Raw genomic sequence first — 23,470 nt, forward strand, 5'->3', positions numbered from 1 at the left:
AGGATTATTTTGGAGAATCTTAATACTTAGCTGAAGGAGTCAGAGTCATAATTTTTTATCTACAAGGTACTTTACGAACTATTTACAGTGGCTCATTTTATAGACGCAGAAACAAGTTCTAATCTTGTGGGTCATAGAGCCTCATTTGAAGATTTTTGTTAGGCAGTGACTTTTCAGGGAGATTATCCTCCTTTGTGAGGGTCATAGAACTGGAAGGAAGTCTTTCTGTTCTGTTAGGGTACTGTTGTATATAATTGCTTGAACAGCTTTGGGAATAAAATGGAAGGGACTGGATGAAAGAATAATTAGTATTCATTTTGCCACTGTGTTGGTAAGACAGTAGTGTCTTTTAGGGTTTTATAGCCTCAGGCAGCTTTAGACTGACTTGGTTTAACCAAGTCTTTGTTTTGATAAGGTTAAAGTAGTTCTTTTTTCCCACTGTGGATGGGGTGGGACAAGGTATACTGTTGGCTCTCTTCCTTTCAGTGTCATGGTAGCCTCTACTTTATCCAGTACTGCTTCCTAGGTGGTGCAGTAAAGAATCTGCCTGCCAATGCAGGAGGTATAAGAGAGGTGGGTTCGATTCCCTGGGTTGGGTGTATCCCCTGGAGTAGGAAATGGCAACCCACTCCAATATTTTTGCCTCCAAAATTCCATGGACAGAGGAGCCTGCCAGGCTACCATCTGTGGGGTCACAAAATGACTGAGCACACACACATACCCTTTTACTTCAAGTAGGTTACTGTTAGTTTTAGTGAGTTTAGTGGGAACAGATTATTCATGTTAGTTGATGGTGGTTTTGTGTGTTTGAATAATTCTAATTTTTTTGTACCGAAACCAGAGGGTGTGAGCAAGTGGTTCAATCATGCTGACCTCCATCTATTACAGGAGTTCTATTCTACCACAGTTGAAGGTTTTACATTAAGAAGAGACTGATTTGGAAGTATAAAAAGTGTGGGCATTAGCCCTCTGTGACAACCCACACTCTTGTCTGTGAAGTATGTTTTTCCCAAGACTAGTCTTGCCTTATGAGATGGCTCACACTCTGTCTGTGGAGTATGTTTCTCTCTAAATAAATCCACTTCTTGTCTTTAAAAAAAAAAAAAAGACAGTGAAAGGGTTGAAAAAATAGATACAAGCACTAATCTGAAAAACCTTCTACAGACTAACTTTCATTTATGAATACAGGGATAATTTGTATCATAGTGATAAGCCAAAGAATTGATGCTTTTGAACTGTGCTGTTGGAGAAGACTTGAGAGCCCTTGGACTGTAAGCAGATCCAACCAGTCCATCCTAAAGGAGATCAGTCCTGGGTGTTCATTGGAAGGACTGATGTTGAAGCTGTAACTCCAATACTTTGGCCACCTGATGCGAAGAGCTGATTCATTTGAAAAGACACTGATGCTGGGAGGGATTGGGGGCAGGAAGAAAAGGGGATGACAGAGGATGAGATGGTTGGATGGCATAACCGACTCAGTGGACATGACATGGGTTTGGTGGACTCCGGGAGTTGGTGATGGACAGGGAGGCCTGATGTGCTACAGTTCATGGGGTCGCAAAGAGTCAGACACAACTGAGCAACTGAAGTGAACTGATAAGTATTTAGAAGTTCAGTTATCTGCATGGCCTGTATCTGATTATTGGGGAATGGAAATTTTGGAGAGAATGCATGGACAGAGTAATTAGAGTTGACATGTATTAAGTGTGTCCTTTATGCCAGGTGCTGTGCTTAATGGTTTACCTTGTTCTCCTATTAAATACCCTTAACAGTCATAAGTTACTGCTCTTTATTTTACAAATGAAGGAATTAAGGCTTAGGAATTATTAGTAAACAATACTTGTACTCACAAGGGCAGAGGTAATCAACTATGTGGGAGGTTGTGAAAGTTTTCTTATAAAAGCAGTGGCATTTAACCCGGAACAGTGTTGATAGTGGCTCTTTGGCATGGCATGAGTTGGTCTTTTTGGAAATTGTTAGTATTTTTATGGTTTGGTAGTGTGGTGTGGTGTCAGGGCTGCTGGAAAAGGTTGTCAGGAGCCAAATATTAAAGGGGGTCTTTTGTATGTCCTGCAAAGAAGTTTTATTTATTTTTATAACGTATACAGTATGGAATCTTTGTAGAGATTTGGTCAGTGGAGCAGTATCACATTGTGAACAGTTTATGTTCTCCCCTTATTTTTAATGTTTTAGTTTGTTTAGCACTTTCAGATCTTGAACTTAATTTGGGGGCTAAAATGTACTCCAAAGAGATCTTCCCAATATTAAAAAATATTTATGCTGAAACTATTAAAATCCAAGAATATCACAGTAATTTACCTGCCTCCTGTTTAGCAGTGTGTTTGAATATAGAGTCAAACTCTGTCTGTGGAGTGTGTTTCTCAAAATATTGTAATGTAAATACTTTCTTTTTAAAGCCTGCTTATAGCCAAAAAGTATCCAGCTGTCTCCTAAGTAGCCCCCAACATGCTGCTTGTGGAAGCTCCGCTTTTCTAGACATCCTTGTTGTTATTTTGTTAATGTTGATTAGTCACTAAACCCCGTCCAACTCTTTTAGTGACCCTCTGGACTGTAGCTGGCCAGGCTCCTCTGTCCATGGGATTTCCCAGGCAAGAATACTGGATTGGTTGCCATTTTCTTCTACAGGGGATCTTCCCGACCCAGGGATTGAACCCATGTCTCCTGCATTGGCAGGCAGATTCTTTACTGCTGAGCCACCAGGAAAGCCATTGTAAGACTGTAGGTTGAATCTTTTACGGCAAACACTATAAAATTTATACTTTTTTTTTTGAGTAGTAATGAATTCAAATGGTATGAAATAATATGTGATTAAAAAAAAACTTTTTACCCTTGCCTGTTATTTAGTTCTGTCCTCTAGAGACAACCAAAATTATGAATTTCTTAATACTCTTCCAGAGATATTCTGTGCTTATACAGCGAAATATGTTTTACCTGTACCCTTTACTTTTTTACAAATGTCACATTGTTCAGTACCTTGATTTTGTTCAGTTAACAAAAGCATTTTGGAGTTTGTTCCATATCTGTACATAAAGAGCTTTTTCAATCACTTTTTAATAGTTACCTAATATTCTATGGTTTAAACATAACATATTTAATAAGCTTCTCATTTGATGGCTCTTTATTTTCACTTTTGCTATTATAAGCAAGATTGTAATGAAACGCCTTATTCTGTGTTATTTTGTACATTATGAATATCCCTATAGGATCAGTTTCTAGAAATGCAGTTTCTCATGAAAAGCTGTGTGTACTCAGTTACTCAGTTGTGTCCGACTCTTTGTGACCCCATAGACTCTAGCCCTTCAGGCTCCTCTGTCCATGGAATTTTCCAGGCAAGAATACTGGAGTGGGTTGCCATTTCCTCCTTCAGGGGGTCTTCCTGACTCATTCCTGCCTTGGGAGGCAAATTCTTTACCACTGACCCACCTGGGAAGAAACAGGGGACACAGAAAGACCCTAAAGCTTCATAGATTCCTGCTTAGTTTTAATGACTTGTAGCCAGGTAGCCAGTTGCCTGGCTTTATAAAAAGTAAGATTATAGTTACTAGCTGCCAGCAGATACTGTTTTGATAATGTCCAATGGCATCCAAGCCTGACACGTCTCAGAAAACTCACCTTGTTAGCAATGCAAAGACTAGCCTGAAATTACACCCATTGTGTCACCTCGTTATTTCTTTGGATGTCTGAACCATAGTTACTCTGAGTTTTGACTTTTAATATTTTTCTTATTAGCCAAAGCAGATATCATCTTTAACAATATTAGTGTTTCTTTGTGTATGAGAAGATGCAGGAATTGGGACTCATAAAATCTTTTCCTGAAGATATCCAACTCTCTGAAGGCCTGTTCTGCCAGTTTTTCCAGAGCACAGAATGCCTGATTCCTGATCTCCACCCTAATCTTTCAGTGGTGTTGAAGGTCAGCAGCTGCAGTGGCCATGATTTAATCTTTGTAGAGGTAGATGGCAACTGCCAGTTTCCAGTTGGCAGGGTCCCTTCGTGTCATAAATTTGACCGTGATTTGAGGCTGCTATTTCGTCCTGTTGTGCTGAGAATGCTCATTCCCAGGTCTGGCAGAGATATTGCTTATAGGCCACTCAGTGTGCTCTTACTGGACTAGGTCATAAAACACTATCCAAAATTCTCTGGACCACCTGTCTTACCAGCCTCTCGATCCAAGAAAACATTCCCTCTTGTTGCTTCTTCCATATCTAGTTTCACTGTTAAAATCATTGACCTCTTATGGAACTATATATTATTTTATCAGAGGCTTAATCACCCATTTGGTACTATAAGAGATAGCAGTTTTGTAAAACAGTTGAAATACAAATAACAAATAAAAGTTATGGGTACTTATAATTTTGAAAGTAGAAATGTTTAAATAAATTGAAGCTATGGGATTTTGTATAGTATTCACCCAGAATGGAATCTTGCTTTGTAACAAATATAAATCTAAGAATTAAATTCATAATTGCCAAGATATTAGTGAAATACTTATAAAATTCTTTTTGTTTTTCAGGTATACAAAATTAGGATATGCTGGAAATACGGAACCACAGTTTATCATCCCTTCCTGTAAGTATTTCTTTTAAGTCATAAATAAGCTGACTTAATATCTTTTTCTTGATAAAGTAAAAAAGAAAATAATCATTTCAACACTCTTTAAGATTTAGTCCTTTATAAACATGATTTGCCAAGTTCCAAATGTGGCCTCATTTCTGTACCTCTGACCATTTATTTCAGATCTCTTTTTAGCTCTTCATTTACTAAATCTACCAAATACCTTTTAAAGACAAAAATGAATGAGCTGGGAATCTGCTTTGAGGATATTGCTATTAATAATGTGTGTATGTTACTATTAAGTAATGCATTTCCCATCACACGCCTACAAAGACCATCCTTTGGTTTGTGCTCATGAGTTTTGCGGGGCTTGTGCTTGTTGACATCCCTAACAAAAGCCCATGGCTCAGAATAAGGATGGCATCTTATCTTTAGAGATGCAGACTTCAGCTGTTCTCTAATACTTTATAACCTTACTTAGGTTATTTTTGTTCTGTCTTATGTTTGTTAACTTCGCTTTAACTGACTGTCCAGTTTCAATAATTTATCTTTCAGATGTTTTTAAAAAATACTCTCAGACTTGGTTTGTTTGTGCTCTTATTTGTTAGCCTGAGCTATGTAGCTGGTCCTTGATGGACATATTTTGGACGTCTCATTTAGATGGTTCACCTTTTGCACATTGTATAGTCACATTTCTCAACTACCTGACCTACCACCAGGTTAAGACGTCAGCATATCAGACAGCAAACTTTTTGAGCCATTCCTTGGTGGTGCTAACTTCTAGGTGGTTTAATTTTGGAAGTATCACTAGTATTTGTGTGACTGAATATTTTTGTGTATTCTTACTGATTTATGAAAATGAGAAGGAAACAGAAAGATAAAATGCAGAGAATAGTGAAAGCAGCCTAGGATTCAGAGTCTGTGATATTGAGAACAAGGTAGAAATTACTAGACTTCCCTGAACTACAGATCTCTGGACTCAGTTGGGCACTCATTGGACATGAACGAGTAGTTTTGTCGTTTATGTATGGCAAGAACAAAGTTAAATGTGTGAAGATGTGTCAAAATTATCTCTAAAGGGGGAACTATTATATATTTCTTTCATTCTCTAGAAACAGACCTGTTTGACTTGTGCACTTCTGATAAACTTTTGATACATTTTTTCTAGGGATTGATTATCTGTGAATTTAGGCTATTACCTAAATCTAATGCTTCAATACATGGAATGGCTTTTAGCTGACACTGATGAAATAACTTATTCATAGGAATATAGTGGTGTTAATTTGTAGTACTGTTGTTTTTACCCTTTATTCAAGTATATTTGTTATCTACATGGAGGGACAGATTTGCTTTTTTTCACTTTTGTCCCAACTTTACATATCAGTATATTGATAGTTTGTTTAAGATTTTGATGACAAATATTGGCTCTGTTGCTGACTAAAATAGAGTACTTTTGCAAACTAGTACTTGACGTTAGTTATGTTTGAGTTTAGTTTTATACCATGTGTATATTTATATTAGTTTCCCAATGCTGCCAAGGCAAAGTACCAAAAACCAGATGGCTTAAAACAGCAGAAACTTGTAGTACTGCAAGCAAGAAGTCCGAAATCAAGGTGTCAACAGGGCCATGATCTTGCTGACAGCTGTAGGGGAGAAATCGTCTTGGCTCTTAAAACTTCTGATGTGTCCTGACAATCCTTGGCATTCCTTGGCTTGTATGTGCATCACTCCAGTCACACAGCTAACCCTATGTGTCTTCACATTGTTCTTCTTCTGTGAATGGATATGCCCAAATTCTGTATTTTTATAAGATCACCAGTCATTGGATTGTAGCCCATCCTAATAACCTCATTTTAACTTGAAAGACCCTATTTCCAAATAAGGTCACATTCTGAGGTAGTAAGAATTAGGACCTAAACATATCTTTTTGGGGGCACACAACTCTTAAAATGCTGATTTTGCAATCTCTTAATTTGTAATTTTTTATAAGGCATTGTATTGTGATTAAAACATTTATTTCAGGAGATTCCTGATGTGTTAACTCTGATTCTTGCAAGATTTGCTTTTGCTTATATTCTTCACTGCTGTATTAAGTCTTAGTTCGAAGCCCATATACTTTTGATATTTTAAACTTTTGGTTCTCATCACCATTATATTCTTTTTCTATTTCATCTTTCTGCCAAAATTTGCAATTTTAGTTTTCATTGTCTTTCTTATGAGAGGTTGAAGCATGTTAAAAATCCTTTTGTGTATGAAAGAAAAGATTTTTGATTATGGAGTTTTTTTTACTCAACTAGTTTTAATGCTGCAAGTGTAGTTTTATAATGAGCAGATATAATCATTGCCACTGATGAACATGGATATTTGACCTGGAAAACCTGTGGATATGATTCAAAGTTATTTTCATAATCTTTGTCTTCTAGGAAATTTGTAGTGACGCATCTGGATGTCTGTGTGCATTATGCTAGAGAAGCAGCATTTAGAAGTTGATTGGATTTAGAATTTTCTTCTGTATTTTCTACACACCTTATTAAGGATATAAATTGTTATTAACTGAAAGTGTAACTGTTTGAATGGCCCATCAGCTTATGTGCATGCATGTTTTTGTTTTTTTAAATTTTTGGCCACTCCTCATGCAGGATCTGAGCAGAGGTTGCACCCATGCAGTAGAAGACCTGAGTCTTAACCACAGGACCAGCAGGAAAGTCCCCATGCAGATGTTTTGAATGAAGAACTGTTTAATTTGAAGGATTCAGACATTTACAACTTAGTTAAGAAATTTATAAGTTTTAGGTCTAGAACTGTATGCTGTTTTTTGAAATTATATAAGGAGATTGCTGTGGGTTTTACCTAAACGATTTGAAATTTCCCTTTGTATATGTGGATTAAAGTTTAACAGGTCCTTATGCCAGTGTTAAAAGTAAGCTAGTTCATAGTAGTGCAAACAGGATATGAAAAAATTTTTAAAAAATATTTCCCCATGCAATTTACCTACTTTTATTACTGGTTTTCAATTTTTTCTTTCTGATTGTCCATCAAGCCTATGTTGACTTGGTGGAATTACAGTTTTACTCAGATCAAAATAGAGCTTACATAGTTTTTACAAACAAAACTGAAACATTCCCACAGCAGTACTTCTCTTTTGGGGGCTTTTTATATTTGAGGCCTTGTTTCTGGGTGGAAGTTGAGATTTCATTGTATTAAAGGAATTTTGTCATTTTTTTATTAATGACCTTTTTGCTTTAATTTAGCAATTTAAATATACTAGATCATGTTCTATGTAATAATACTTTATTATGAAAAAATACAAGTGAAAAATTTGTCTCACTTGAAAAAAATAAAATTTTTTACATACATAAATAACTTCTATTTTAAAGGTATTGCTATTAAAGAGTCAGCAAAAGTGGGAGATCAAGCTCAAAGGAGGGTGATGAAAGGTGTTGACGACCTAGACTTCTTCATTGGTGATGAAGCAATAGAAAAACCTACATATGCAACAAAGGTATATTTTTATGATTTTTATAAAAATAAATAACATTTTATTTCAAAAAATTAGTTCGTTTAGTAATTTTGCCACTTAATTACAGGACTAATACTCTCAGCCTCTTCACAGTAGAAATTTCTTCTTTCTCTGTGACTTCTTCCAGCCTTGCTTTAACTGTATTATTTTTTCCTCCCCACCAAGAGGAATATTTTAGCTCCTTCACGTAACTGGTATTTACTTTTTCAATCTCAGAGTCATCAATGTGATTGACTTTCTCTTGCCTCCACATTATCACACCTAGAAATACTTCCCATCTTTATTCAAACCCACACTATTTTTCTCCTGTTGAAGCCTGTGTCATCTGAAAGAGCACTGTTTTTTATCTTGTTTGTTCCTATCCTTCATCCTCCTGCTCCTTTTTTATTGAGATATAATTTACATACTATAAAATGGGTAAGGCTTAGTTATACAGTTAAAAAAAATTTTGTGACTGTAATCATAAAAGTTCAGGATAGAGAACAAATCTAGTAACCCAGATACCTTCCTTGTGTCTGTGCTCAGAGTCACTGTCCCCACCTGCACCAAAAGGTAGATACTGTTTAAATTCTCTTTGCCTGATCTGTGCATTTCTTCCTTTATATATCTTTTCTTCACTTCTCATAATTTATTCATTAACAAAAAAACTACCATGTATAAACAACTTTATTTAAAGTGCTGAGATTAAATAAGAAAAATGGATTTCTTGACTTCAAGACTATTGTAATGTGGTGGAAAGAAAGCCCTTGAAGAAGTAATTATAAGTGGTTTGCATTTATACAGATATTTGGCTCTTGGAGCTTATAAACAAGACAGAACTGGAGATAAATATTTGGAAGATATTAGTGACCTTTGGAAGGGGTAAGATTCTCTAGCGGTAGGCCTAGGACAGAGCTTGGTCAATGCACCATTGAGGTTTGGATGGAGGAGGAAAGCCTACAAAGGATTCTGAAAAGGCATAGTTAGGCTGGGTAAACAGGAAAGAGCGATAAACAGTGTGGCATGCTGCTATCAGGTGATCTAGAGCCCATACGTTACTTGCTGTCTTTAGCTGCAAGGATGTTATTTGTAACCTTAATAAGAACAGTTTTAGAGGATTAATGAGCCTGGATTAAAGTATAGGTTAGATTGTGAATGGCCAGAAAAGTAGGCCAGGAAAAATGAAAGGATTATTTCCGTGAGGTTTGGCTTTGATTGGGAAGGAGAAATAAACAGATAAGTTGTGGGCATAAGATGGAAGAGATGTTTAAATGCTTAAATGCTAATGTAAGAGAATTATTAGAAAAAGAGATCAAAGTAACAGGAAAGACAGACTATAATACAGGTCGATGACAAAGCTAGAGGGATGGAATCCAGAGCATAGATGATCTACTTCATACATGGTGGTGAAGGTGAATTCGCTCAGTGGTGTCTGACCCTCAGCGACCCCATGGACTGCAGCCTTCCAGGCTCCTCCGTCCATGGGATTTTCCAGGCAAGAGTACTGGAGTTGGGGGATCTCTTAAATTATAAAAAATTGAAAAAGAAAAAAGAAGTAAGTGCAGAATCAGTTTTATAGATTTGGTGAGGAAAGTCAGTTTGGCTTCCTGACTGTTAGCTCCTGATTTCCTTGTGAAACACATGATGACATTTTCTCTACTGCTCAGGAAATAGAGGGGAAAAGTGCAGTCTGAGTGATGGGGAGAATATTTAAAATCATCACTGTGGAGAGTAAAAATGAACAGAGTGGGGAAACAACAGCTTGCCAGGTATATTTATGTCCATTTGGGAATAGTAGTTATGAATTCTTAGTTTTATCAGCCGGTTCTGTGTCATTTGTATGATCAGCATTCTGGATATAGGTTAAGTTTAGGGTAGGATCATGCCAAGTTGGGTTTTGGTAGATGGAATGACAAAAGGAAATATGAGCAGAGTAAGGAAGCCCAAATCTAAACTGTGTGTTGTGAGGAGGGATGGGTTTTGGCTAGAGAAAAAGTAGATTAGCCTGTGGACTGCAAGTCAAGAGAGATGTAGTGAGGTGCTGGAGTATGCTAGAAGGATAAGAAGTTGTGATCAGAGAGGGGGTGTACTTGCATTTCAGAAATTTAGAGATGATAATGATACTAAGATCTAGACTGTGGCCAAAATGGAAAAGACACCTTCAGAGGTGGTGAAGTCAGTGAACTGAGAGGCCAGAGTTCTCTGCATTGATTCTGTTCTCTTAATACGCTTTCAGGTCTTCCAGATGCAACAGGCAAATGACAAAGCTTCTTACAGTCCTGCCTTCTTTCCTCAGCATTTTAGCTGTTGTTTTATTTTTCCTCTTTGTCCTTTTAAAAGCCAACTTATTTTGATAAGCTCTTTGTTAAATCCAGTTACATCTAGCAGTCTTCATCCTTCTTGATTTGTCTTTCTTTCACAAGATTACTCTGCTGGCTCTCTTCCTAACATGGGCTATTCTTGTTATTTGTTACTGTTCATTTTTTCCCCTGTACTGTCACTGGTTCTTCTTGCTTTGCCTGCTGCTGCTGCTGCTACTGCTAAGTCACTTCAGTCGTGTCCGACTCTGTGCTACCCCACAGACAGGCTTCTCCATCCATGGGATTCTCCAGGCAAGAACACTGGAGTGGGTTGCCATTTCCTTCTCCAATGCATGAAAGTGGAAAGTGAAAGTGAAATCGCTCAGTCGTGTCTGACTCTTAGCGACCCCATGGACTGCAGCCTACCAGGCTCCTCCATCCATGGGATTTTCCGGGCAACAGTACTGCAGTGGGGTGCCATTGCCTTCTCCCTTCCTTTGCCTACTACTCAAATATCAGTATTTCCCGGGTACTGTCCTTGATTCTCTCTTATTTAAGACCTTTTGTAGATGATCTCATCCACACCTTCATCTGCAGGCACAGCTTAGATCTCTACCCAATTCCTTGACCCCATTTCCAGCTGCCTACTGTCACCTACCTATTCTCTGGCTCTTGAGTTTAATATATTCAAAACAATTTTTTATATATACTCCACCCTTGCTATTCGAAGATAAGACAAAATACATTTTTGGTATCTTGATTAATAATAGATCCTTTTCATCCTGATTTGATAGTTAGAAACCTATTGATATCTTTGAGTTTTTTCTCATAGTGATAGAAATCTTCAGTCTGGCCTAACATCATTTACAGCACAACTGGGGCTCTTATTCTCTTTTGTTCTTTCAGGATTCAGTTCAGCTTTCCCAATGTTACTATAATTATCTTCTTAAAAATCAAAGCTATTCTTGTTTACCCTGATAGAAAATTTCTACTGATGTTCTGTTTCTTATAGAATAAAAGACCAATACAAGGCAAGTAATAGTTTTTGAGAACCTGGTCCCCTTCATCTAGAAACAATCTACCTATCTACACCCCTTTCCCTAAAGGCACAGGTATTTTTCATTGATAACTGTTATTATAATAACATAATATAACATGTTATATTATGCAGTGTTTGTACGTATTGTTTGCTATTCTCTATTTACATTTTCTTCTATCTCCCACTCTGAAAAGAAAATTAACAAGATTGCTCCTTTAAGACCCAGCTTAGATATGACCTCCTCAGTCATAGAGAAATAGGATCCTTCATATTTTCCCTCCGAAGGCAAGTTGTTCATCTTGTCCTAGGTACTTTATTTCTTTAAAAGCTAATGTTTGTATCTGCTATATTTCTTTCATTAGATAGATTCTTATGGCAGGATGTTCATGGCCTTAGCATTTGTGCCAATGATTCATAGTAGGTGCACAATAATAGATGATGAATAAATATCATTTGGAACATTAAAATATGTAAACTTCCAGTAATGTTATAAAATGAATGATGTAATAAGTACATTTTTTTCCTTTCCTAAAGCAAAGTGAGGAGTTCAGTTCAGTCGCTCAGTCGTGTCTGACTCTGCGACTTCATGGACTGCAGCACGCCAGGCCTCCCTGTCCATCACCAACCCCCAGAGTTTACTCAAATTCATGTCCGTTGAGTCAGTGATACCATCCATCCATCTCATCCTCTGTCATCCCCTTCTCCCACCTTCAATCTTTCCCAGCATCAGAGTCTTTTCCAATGAGTCAGTGAGGAGTAGAAGTTATTTTTTAAGTGTAATGCTTTAAGAAGTATCTATTAGAAGGTTTTGGTGAAATGTGGTTATTAGAAATGAATAGATAAGAGGTTTAATGATGACTAAATGACAGTAGGATATTTTCTTCACTAGTGTATTCATCCTTAGGTACTGAGTGTATATTTATTCTATGTGCATGGAAGTATATTTTTAAAAATGTTTCTTTTGTAAAATTTTGGAAGATTTTTGCCTAAGCTTTTACTTTGCTTGTTTAAGGAATTCTTCATATATTCAGAATACTAATTTTTACTTTAGTTTTATGTGTTGTGAAACTGTTTTATTGCAGAGGTTCACGAACTTTCTTAGTGCCTTTAGTGTCTCAGTAAAGTTTTGACAGTTTTTTGTCACTTAGAAAGAAATTTTAACAATCTGTTTGTTAAGTAGCAACGTAGCTACTTGAAAAAAAATGACACTTCTTTGAAAGGAAAATATTTTTGTTAAATTGTTAGTTACTATTAGGATGCATGTGCCTGTCAGGTAGGTCACAGTTTCTCACACCTGGAATTAGATTTTGTATCCCCATCCTCATTCTTAATTTACTTTTTACATTTCTTATTTTATGGATTTTTGGGGGGAGGGATTTAATTTTTATCAAAGCAACTGCTGGTAATCCAGTTTTTCAAAGAAGTGATGTTACTGACTGATGGTTGAAACTATACTGTCTTAAACTAGTAGATATGTAGTGTCAAACTGATTCTGAGTATCACCAAATTTCCCTGGAAAATTTAAAATATTTGCCATATCTTTTTGAATTTGCTGTAGTTCTGCCAGGTTCAGTTTTGAAACTGAGTCTATATAGATATGTATGACTTGTCTTACAAAATTTTGCTTGCTTGATTTACGATTATTCTTGCTGTTTATTTACCAACTGTTTTTTATATATAAAACATGCAACAAATATTTGTGAGAGCTAATAAAGATTAAGCAAATTGTCATAACCTGTAATTTTCACAAGCTGAATTTTAATGGGGTATGTTTCTATTATAAAATTTTCAAAAATCCAGAAAGAGTGGTGCAATCTTTCATCTAGATTGAATAGTTTATAACATTTTGACATATTTGCATTTTTTTTAAATAGAAACATCTGAAAATATGTAGAAATCATTTCCTTAATCTCTACTTAAGTATGCATCTCCTAATGATCTGTGTGTCATTATACGTAAGAAATGCTTCCCTCTTCTACTATTCACTAATGATTTGTTTTATTTTTGATATTAATAAAGATTTGATTCCTGTTTTATTTTTTTGTTTTAATAGTGGCCAATCCGCCATGGTATAGTTGAAGACTGGGACTTGATGGAAAGGTTTATGGAGCAAGTCATCTTTAAATATTTAAGGGCGGAACCTGAAGATCATTATTTTCTTTTGGTAAGCACAACTTATAATTTCAGTGAGGAAATTTTTGAAGAAGCTTAATGAGAATGTTTTCATTACATCTGTACTCAATAGGCTATAATTTATTTGTCATGTATCTAAAAATATTGTGATAAATCTGGATCATATTTAGTATCTTCAACTATAAATTTGAGGGGAAAAAGTTGGAAACATGGCACTTTTTTTTTTTAAATTAAAAAAATAGCGGGTGTGATTTTTATTTCATTTGTGATTCTTGCTAATAAAATATGTAATTTAATTTTTAAACTTTTTTTATTAAAGCAATACATGTTTATAACTTTAAAAATTTAATTGCTATAGATTTAACTTTAAAAAACAGCATTTTTCTTCCTAACCTCTCCCTACTCTTAAACACTTGATTCTCCAGAGGCACACACTTTAACATTTTAAAGAGTTTTCCCTGATAGTTTTCTCATGTATTTCATTTGTTATTTTAAATATTAGATACTATAAGTTCCTACTAGGAAAGATGAGTATTTTGTTCTTTTCCTTTTGTCCCCCCTCCTTAACACAATATCCTTATCTTCTTCCTCTTTCTGTGATATAGTTACATCATAATTTTGGGTAAAATTAATATTTTATATTTTATTATGGTGATTGTGAATATATATATATACACATAAATATGGGAATATACATATACATAAATACAAAGTTCAAAGAACCTTGCAGTGAGCACCTACAATCTAGACTCAGCATTCAATTTTGCTGTAATTGTCTTAGAACATCTGTTTATTTGGTTACCTTTCTATTACTCCATCTTACTTTTTAAATCACCACAAAGAGTTGCAGATTGAGTCAATTCACCCCTAACTACTTTAGCATACATTATCATCAACTAGAGTTTATTATTGTTTACATTTTTTTCTTTTCTGTAAAACTTACATTCTGTAAAATCACACATCTTAACCCTGTCATTTTATCGGTTTGACCAGGCGTTGGCAAACTTTGTCTAAAGGTAGATAGGAAAGATTTTTGGCTTTGTGAACCATGTGGTCTCTGTTGCAGCTGCTTAGCTCTGCTGTTGTAGTAGGAAAGCAGCCATATGCAGTACTTAAATGAGTGGCTGTGGCTGTGTTCCAGTCGACTTTTATTTACAAAAAGAAGTGGTTGACTAGATTTGGCCTGCAGGATGCATGATGTATTAATCGTTGCCCTTCTGTAGTTTCGACAGATGCATATGTCTGTGTAACCCAAACCCTTATCAAGATACAGAACATTACTGTTAAGCTGCAAAGTTATCTCATGCCTTTTCCAGTTAATCCCTACCCCCATCTCTTGGAGGCAACCCTTGTTCCAATTTTTTTCCCACACATATCCATTTTCCTCATTTTTGAGTTTCATATACATGGAATTGTATAAAATGTGCTCTTTGGTAAGACTTCATTCACCATAATCTTGAGATTCATACATGTTGTTGCATTTAATGCTTTTTTTTGCTGGTCATACTCTGTTGTATAAATATGCCTCACTGCCCATTTCCCTGTTGAAAATCACCTGGGCTGTTCCAAGTTTTTGATAGTTATGAATATTTTGGGTATTGTGAATGTTCTTATACAAGTCTTTTGTGAACATGTTTTTATTTCTCTTGTGTAAAAAACACCTAGATAAGGAATTGTTGTGCCATAGGGTAGCTGTATGATTGATTTTATAGGAAAGTTTCAGAACTTTTCCCAAAGGATTGTACCTTTTTGCACACCCACCCACAATGTGTTATTGATCCGGTTACTCTGCGTTCTATCTAACATTTGATATGTATCAGTCTTTTTAATTTTAGCCATTCTGGTGGGTGTGAGCTTTCTCATTTTGGTTTTAATTTGCATTTTTCTGACGACTGATAACATTGAGTACTTTTTCATGTGCTTATTAGCTATTTGTATATTTTCCTTGTGAGATCTTCTGATTAAATTTTATTTTGTATAGACTTCTGGAGTTTATAATTTAACTGCCTTGGTTTTTTAAGTTTGCTTAATTTTATACATAACTATTACTAAATTATCTCCAAATTCTTGAACATAGTCCAAAGCCTTCCTGCTGCTGCTGCTGCTAAGTCGCTTCAGTCGTGTCCGACTCTGTGCGACCCCATAGATGGCAGCCTACCAGGCTCCCCCTTCCCTGGGATTCTCCAGGCAAGAACACTGGAGTGGGTTACCATTAAGTTTAAATACATCAAGTAGTTTAGAAGTTAAAGGTTGTATGAATGGAAAAGATCTAATACCAGTTAATTGAAAAAAAGATTTCTATGGTGTCTTTTAAAATCTAGAACATGATTTTATTTGCAGTGATTTTAAGTTTTATCTGTCTTTCCTTTTGCAAGTTGTGCTCATTAAATTTAAGGACTTTTTCCTTAACCCCAGGTCAAAAAGATAATTCTGTATTTCTTAAATTTAAAGTTTTGCATTTCAAGTTTAAGTATTTGAGATAACAAAAAGAATTAAATAGTCAAATCAGATTCATGAGAATAATATCTTATGTGGTTTCAAGCTTGGTGATATAAAATAATTTAGGTATTCCTGAGGCAAAGGTGAAGCATGAAGTTCAGGATTTTGGGTGCTGTTCCTTAGGTCCTTTCTTACCTCACTGGGATAGTTTCTGACCCAGACTTACCCCATAGGTTTCTAAGTGGTGTGGTGTATGCAGTCACATAACTTAAACTGAAGAGAACTGTGTAAACATCTCCATTTTACACTCTAACAGTTATATGTATGTATAGATCTATTTGAATTCTCTACAGTTTTTCGTTAGCTTTGTACCTCTGGGTTTAATGACTTTTATATAAATATAGTGTTTGAAATACATTATTTCTCACTTACAAATTATGTATAAAGTTATCACAGTAATCTGATATTGCCTATTTAAATGTTATTCAATTTCATAGACTGAACCTCCACTGAATACTCCAGAAAACAGGGAATATACTGCTGAAATAATGTTTGAGTCTTTCAATGTTCCTGGCTTGTACATTGCTGTACAGGTAAGCAAGTTTAGATGTCAAAATAAGCATGGCTCTTAAATTTTAACCTGGTTTAATTTAACCTTAAAATATTTGTGTATTTTTCTTAATTTCAAAACATATCATAGTTTTCTATTGAATTGATAATTTAGAAATCATTAGAACAATGGAACTATTTAGTGAGTAAAAGAGAAGTGTTAAAAGGAAGTAAGTTGATGGTTTTTGGGTAAATTAATAAGGCCTTTTGTAAAACAGAAATAAGGGAACTAATATTTATTCAGAGTTCATGTCAAGAATGTTGTATACACATTGATTTACCCTTAGAACATTCATTGTATCCTTTTTTGTAGTCTGCTTTGAATTAGTTACCACTGCATATGTTTGACCACTGTCGCCATTGTGCCCCTCTGTATACTGTATATCACAAATCCCTATAGTTTTTTAAGTTTATAAGTTTTGTCGAATTTAATTTGTATGGAAATAAATCTGTGTGGAACAGTGGAATAGTCTCTCTCCCCTCTTAGGAACAGAGCTTACTTCTTACTTGTTTCTTAACCCTGTAGCAAATGTGATCCCTGGCATATCACAAATGCTTAATAAGTATATAAATTATTGTGTAGTTCTGTTAGCCCATAATGATTATGGTGTGATCCAGTGTTAAAGTAAGAGGATGGTCTAGTTACCTTTCTAGATTCCTTACAGCTATTATATTGCAAGTAGATAAAATAAAGCCAACTTAGTACTGTTTTTAATTAATTATCTTGTTTGAGGCTTGGATTTATATGAGATTTAGTTTTTTTAATTGAACTAGTTACATTAATTTCTTAATTTGTAAATGGAAAAACTTATACTTTATTGCTTATGCCAAGATTTTTTATAGAAAAACATTTCATCAACTTTGTTTTCCTAATTAAATCATAGTATTTGGAAGTGTGCAGTGGTCTTTTCTCTGGTTATATCGCTTGTTACATATTCCTGAATGCATGTTGCATTTAGAAAATTTGGAGGTAATATTATAAGAGTGATACTTGTGTATAGCCATCTATGTATTGAATAACTAATGGTTGGTGGTTGTGTGCTTCTCTGCCTTACTTTTACTTTTGTGTTTGTTACGGGCTAGGCCATATACACAGAGTTTAAGTCCTATACTGTATTATCTCATGTTAGTCTCCTATATGTTAGTACTGTGGTATCTCATGTTAGTCTTCCACTTTTTTTTGGCTATAGGAGGAAAATGGCCCTCACTAAAATATGGAAAATTATAAATATGCCCTTAAAAACTAATGTAAGGCTTTGTCTTAATAATATATAGGATATAAACAATTTTATTGTATAATGTAAGTTAATTCTGTGTATTTCCTTTCTAAAGATACTACATTTACAATTGAATAAAGTTCTACAATAAAATGAAATTTTCTATTAACTCTTTATTTTCTTGCCTGCCATATTTCTTTTTTTCAAGGCCGTTCTTGCCTTAGCTGCGTCTTGGACCTCTAGACAAGTAGGAGAACGGACGTTGACCGGTACGGTAATAGACAGTGGAGACGGTGTCACTCATGTCATCCCTGTGGTAAGGATATTTTAAAATTACTGAACAAAATAGCAGTTAACATCTAGCAAAGTTTAATTATATAGATTAATGCCACCTTTTAAAAAAACTTGAAATATTATATTTATTTACTAAAATTTGGTCATTGCTCAGCTATAGTTGTTTTGCTCACATTATTATAAACAAATTCCAGTTTTGTTTTTTTTTGCTATAGGTTTGCCTGTAGTTAAAAATAATTAGAAAATTACTAGAAGTTTCCAGTTTGTAGTTAGGAAATGATGAATTACAGTATCTGGAATGGAAATGTGCCTTTCTTTTCTTAAACATGGAATTCAGTTTTCCAGTTTGGATTTATGTTAGCCAGTGAATGTGCTAAGTCGCTCAGTCATGTCCAACTCTTTGTGACCCCATGGACTGTAGCCTGCCAGACTCCTCTGTCCATGGGATTCTCCAGGCAAGAATACTGGAGAGTGGGTTGCCATTTCCTACTCCACAGCCAGTGAATAGTTTTTCTTTCTCTTCTTAATTAACAGATTTCATACTTGTGTTAGCTTTCTACTAAAATGGCAGTTAGTTGAAAGCACATGACCATCAGTGACTTTTGGGAAATTACATTTTTTGAATTAAAAAGCTCAAGTTGTGATTGTGCTTTACATGGATTTAATCAAGCACAATTAAGAAAAATGCATCAGATTGGATTATTTGTGAGAGAAGGCATTTTTCTGCCAAAGACTTTCTACTTCTAATTTTTAATGACAAATTAAATTTTTTCATTGTGCCCAATAGATTCAGAATTATTACTTGAATTCATACTGATCTCTTTGGGTTGGTATATATAGAAATGTTTCTCTTTAAAAAATTTTTTATATTATATTGAATATCATGTAAAGAATGAAATTGTTTTGAACTTTTATTTCTTCATTATTCTTATTCCTCATTTTAATACACCGGGCAACCTCTGTTGACAGTTACATCCTCAGAGTGATTATTAGGTTCAGTTCAGTTCAGTCTCTCAGTCGTGTCCGACTCTTTGCAACCCCATGAATTGCAGCACACCAGGCCTCCCTGTCCATCACCAACTCCCGGAGTTCACTCAAACTCATGTCCATCGAGTCGGTGATGCCATCCAGCCGTCTCATCCTCTGCCTTAGGTTAGATGTCATAATTCACCCTCCTGATATCATAATAGTTTTAGTAATACTTGTCCTTTAAAAAAAAAAATAGAAACTTTTTTGAGATGTAATTCACACGCCACACAATTCATTCGTTTATAGTGTACCATGCAGTGTTTTTTGTATATTCATAAAGTGCATCATTACCAGAGTCAATTAAAAAAATTTTTATCACTCTAAAAAGAAACCTTATATCTTTTAGTATTCACTCTCCCCCTTTACCTTTAGCCCAGTCTACCTTTTCTGACTCTATAGTTTTGCTTGTTCTGGATATTTCATATAAACAGAGTCCTACACTCTTGGTGATTGTCCTTTCACATAGCCCAGTGTTGTCAAGGTTTATCCATGTTGTAGCATGTCTAGTACTTTACTTATTTTGCCAAATATCTTTTTATATGGCTATTCTACATTTTATTGTATTGTATTGGGGGATATTTTAATATCTTGGAAATTAGGGTTATATCTAATATTTTGATAGCTTTTTATAATTTAGTTGGCATATTTTTCTTAGTGCTACATATTCTTTTCCTTTTTTTTTTTTCCAGAATGGGAACAATAATAGCAACCTGTTTAATAGAACTGTTTTGAGGATTAAATAATGGATACATGTATGCTGCTTAGAGATACATAAAGATTCTTAAATTGTTCATTTAAAATTCTCATTTTAACCTCAAGATCTACGTTGTAGATTATATTATCCTTTAAGGACCTCAGTTTACTTACTTATAAAATGCACATGAGTTCCTTAACATCACCAAGTAGGTCATGGTGCTAGGATTTGAACTTGTTCTGCCTGACTGCAGCCTTTTCTTAATATCTACACAGTTAAGCAATAAGGTCTTTATCCTTATAGTTAATATTGGAGTAGATAATTTACAAAAAGAAGCTACCAACTTGGAATAGTTTTATGAAGCATATTAAGAATTGGGTGTTCCTATTATTTTTTCCTGCATTCTTTTGAATTAATGGAATGTGTTTTATAATTTCATTTTGTCTTTTTTACTGACTTAGCTATGCTGTGTATTTCTTTGTTATTGTCATTTGATTTTGGTGAGTTTTGCTGTATGGTTTATAGTAAACATCTAACTTATCATAATTAATAATAATACTCTACTTTTTCATAAATAACTGTGTTAATAAAATTTAATTTTGTTACATTATTTTTGTACTTCTGAGTTGTAGTAAATTTATGAATTCATTCTGTAAAATTAAATTATTTGGAAGTATTACAGTGCATGGACTATCTCAGACTTAAGTTGATACCTACTTCATTATAAAAATGATAGAAAATATGTGTTAATGATTATTTCCTACAATGCAATTTAAATTTTTTGCTGAAATTATAGAAAATTTAAACAGTAATATCCTGTTTGAAGTCTGTTATCTAAAACCTTTAATACTTAAGAAATTCACTATTTCTTTGCTTTTGAGTCATTTCAGTCTTTGTTATAAACTCTTATCAGTGGGATAATAAATCTAACTTGCCATTCTCATTCATGGTGTCTGTACAGTATTGTAAATTCTGTGGTAAGTTAGCTGTAAAGAATACAGTTGAGGAATAAAGACTAGAAGAGTTTTCCTGGAATGAAGCAATACTTAAGGATACAAATGTAGTAATCTAAGAAATTGATCTTTAGTGATTAGTTTAGGTGATTCTTGAAAACACTGAAAGTAAATTTGACACTTTTTCCCCATCTAGGCTGAAGGGTATGTGATTGGCAGCTGTATTAAGCACATTCCCATCGCAGGACGAGATATAACATATTTTATTCAGCAATTGTTGAGAGACCGAGAAGTAGGAATTCCTCCAGAGCAGTCCTTGGAAACTGCTAAGGCAGTGAAGGTAAAAAATGATTCTGAGAATATAATTCAGTTAGAAATTAAAGTCATGTTTATAATATTAATAGGAAAAATTCTTAAGTCAAGAACAGTAGTTTAAAAAAAGCTTTTGTTACCCAGTTACAAACCACTATTCTTATTTATATTTTTTCTCTGTATTTCTTAGAGGAAATTTTGGGGGCTTAGCAAGTTGTTGCTTGTTCTCACCACATTTCACATTTGAGAGGACTAACATATAAGGATATTTATACAAACTGACTTCAACATAGTTACTGTCTTAAGTAAAATAAATGTAGCATGCCTTGGAGGTACTATGGGTTCTGTTCTGTCCCACTGTGGGAAAGGGAGTATCACAAAAAAGCAAGTCACACAAATTTTTTGGTTTCCCAGTGCATTTAAAAGTTATGGTTACACTACAGTCTATTAAGTGGCAATAGCATTATGTCTATAAAATGTACATACTTTAATTTGGAATCCTGTACTTTAATTAAAAAATATTTTTTGCTAACGCATGCTGTCATCTGATAATTCAGATGCCAGATATCTTCAGTTTGTAAAACATACGCTATCGGCAAAGCACAGTAAAATGGGGTATGCCTGTTATTAGTTCACTTCAGAGTCCTCACATCTCAATTTTCACTGATTTATTTATTTCTGATTCTAACAGTTGTCTGTTAGAATAAAATTTTTGGTGTCATTGATTCATTGGGCTATAGGATAGATGCAATGGTAGGTTCAAATGATATGGCAGATAGAAGAAAAATGTGAAGGCTGTGTAAGGTATTTTAATAATTTGTAGGCTACACTAGGGCTTATGCAAAATACCAAAATATTTAGCATTGCTTTTTAAAATTTATCATTTGTCAACATTTCTAAAAAATTTCTTATATGTTTAAAATTTCGTATATGTTTTCGTATATGCTTTTCGTAAAAGCAAAACTTCCCAGGTAAAAATAATTCCATTGATTTGACAGTCTTTTCATGATTATAGTGCATTAATGAAGCATAGTTGCTCTAATATATATGTTACAGGTGTACAGCATAGTGAGCCATAGCTTTTAAAGATCATAGTTCATTCAAAATATTGGCTATATTCCCCATGTTGTACAATATATCCTTGAAGTTTATTTTATACCTAATAATTTGTACCTCTTATTGTATTAATTTGTGTGGTTAAGTCAGGTATTTATTCTGCAATTCTTTTGTATTTTATGTTTTCTCTTTTCTAAAATATAAAGTCCTTTAATTATTGAAACAGTATAAAATTTTGTATGACATTAATGAGTGCTTTCATGAAGTAGCACTGAAATATTAGAAATCAACTCTTTGTTAAATCTTATTCTATTTGTATGTGAAGCCCAGGAGATGAGCTGTTTATTTGTACTATACATATGATAACATCCTAACATAAAATTTTCTTCATCTTAGTCTCTGAATTTTATTTTCTGAAGATATTTTTTGATTTGATTTTAGTTTACTGAGAATAAATACCATTCTGTTTTGCTTTTCCTAAAACAAGAGGGAAAAATTACTCTTCGTTTTCTAGGAGCGCTATAGTTATGTCTGCCCAGACTTAGTAAAAGAATTTAACAAGTATGATACAGATGGATCAAAGTGGATTAAACAGTATACTGGAATCAATGCTATCTCAAAGAAAGAGTTTTCCATTGATGTTGGATATGAGAGATTCTTGGGACCTGAAATTTTTTTTCATCCAGAGGTAAGTCTTGTTTCTTTTTTTAAGATAGACTTGTTTTGAATTATTCCGCAGAAAATACCAGTCAATAGTATCAGAGAGAGTTAATCTCAGGAACTTTCTTTTGAATGCTAAAGTGCTATAGTGAGTAATCTTTACATCAATGTATGTTCTCATCAGCATTGTAAAGTGCTCCCATTTATATAGATTTTTGCCAGGTCATAGTATATGTTTGGCTTTACATTTTTGCTAATCTGATGGTTATGAAATGGTATATGTAATCATTATTTTAATTTTATTTCTTTTGAAATCTCTGATTTCAGTGTCTTTAATTTGAATCAGAGACCAGAATTTAATATTTCTATAAGTCCTTTATTTTTTAACTGAAAAGTTTCTTAATTTTTAATTGTGATATTTAAATCAGTAGTGGTCTAATCTCTATCATGTGTCCAACTTACTTTTCAGTTTGCTAACCCAGACTTTACCCAGCCTATCTCAGAAGTTGTAGATGAAGTAATTCAGAATTGTCCTATCGATGTCAGACGTCCTCTCTACAAGGTCGGTGTTTATAGCAAAATTGTATTCTAAGTCACACTTCTAAAAATGTCTTTATTTTCTCTCTGTTGGTGAATGTAGATTTAAAACCACATCTAAACT

General features: G+C 34.3%; 1 protein-coding gene across 1 annotated transcript in view; it reads left to right on the forward strand.

The window, feature by feature from the left end:
- ACTR3 (ARP3 actin related protein 3 homolog) overlaps nucleotides 1-23,470 on the forward strand; it is a 47,632-nt gene that overhangs the window by 18,545 nt on the left and 5,617 nt on the right. Inside the window, exons 2-9 of the mRNA XM_027562131.1 lie at nucleotides 4,535-4,590; nucleotides 7,953-8,077; nucleotides 13,467-13,577; nucleotides 16,483-16,578; nucleotides 18,020-18,127; nucleotides 20,978-21,121; nucleotides 22,664-22,837; nucleotides 23,279-23,371. Coding sequence (XP_027417932.1) covers nucleotides 4,535-4,590; nucleotides 7,953-8,077; nucleotides 13,467-13,577; nucleotides 16,483-16,578; nucleotides 18,020-18,127; nucleotides 20,978-21,121; nucleotides 22,664-22,837; nucleotides 23,279-23,371 — 907 coding nt within the window. The remainder of the gene's footprint in view (nucleotides 1-4,534; nucleotides 4,591-7,952; nucleotides 8,078-13,466; nucleotides 13,578-16,482; nucleotides 16,579-18,019; nucleotides 18,128-20,977; nucleotides 21,122-22,663; nucleotides 22,838-23,278; nucleotides 23,372-23,470) is intronic.

Source organism: Bos indicus x Bos taurus, chromosome 2 (assembly GCF_003369695.1).
Source record: "Bos indicus x Bos taurus breed Angus x Brahman F1 hybrid chromosome 2, Bos_hybrid_MaternalHap_v2.0, whole genome shotgun sequence".
NCBI classification, from domain to species: domain Eukaryota; kingdom Metazoa; phylum Chordata; class Mammalia; order Artiodactyla; family Bovidae; genus Bos; species Bos indicus x Bos taurus.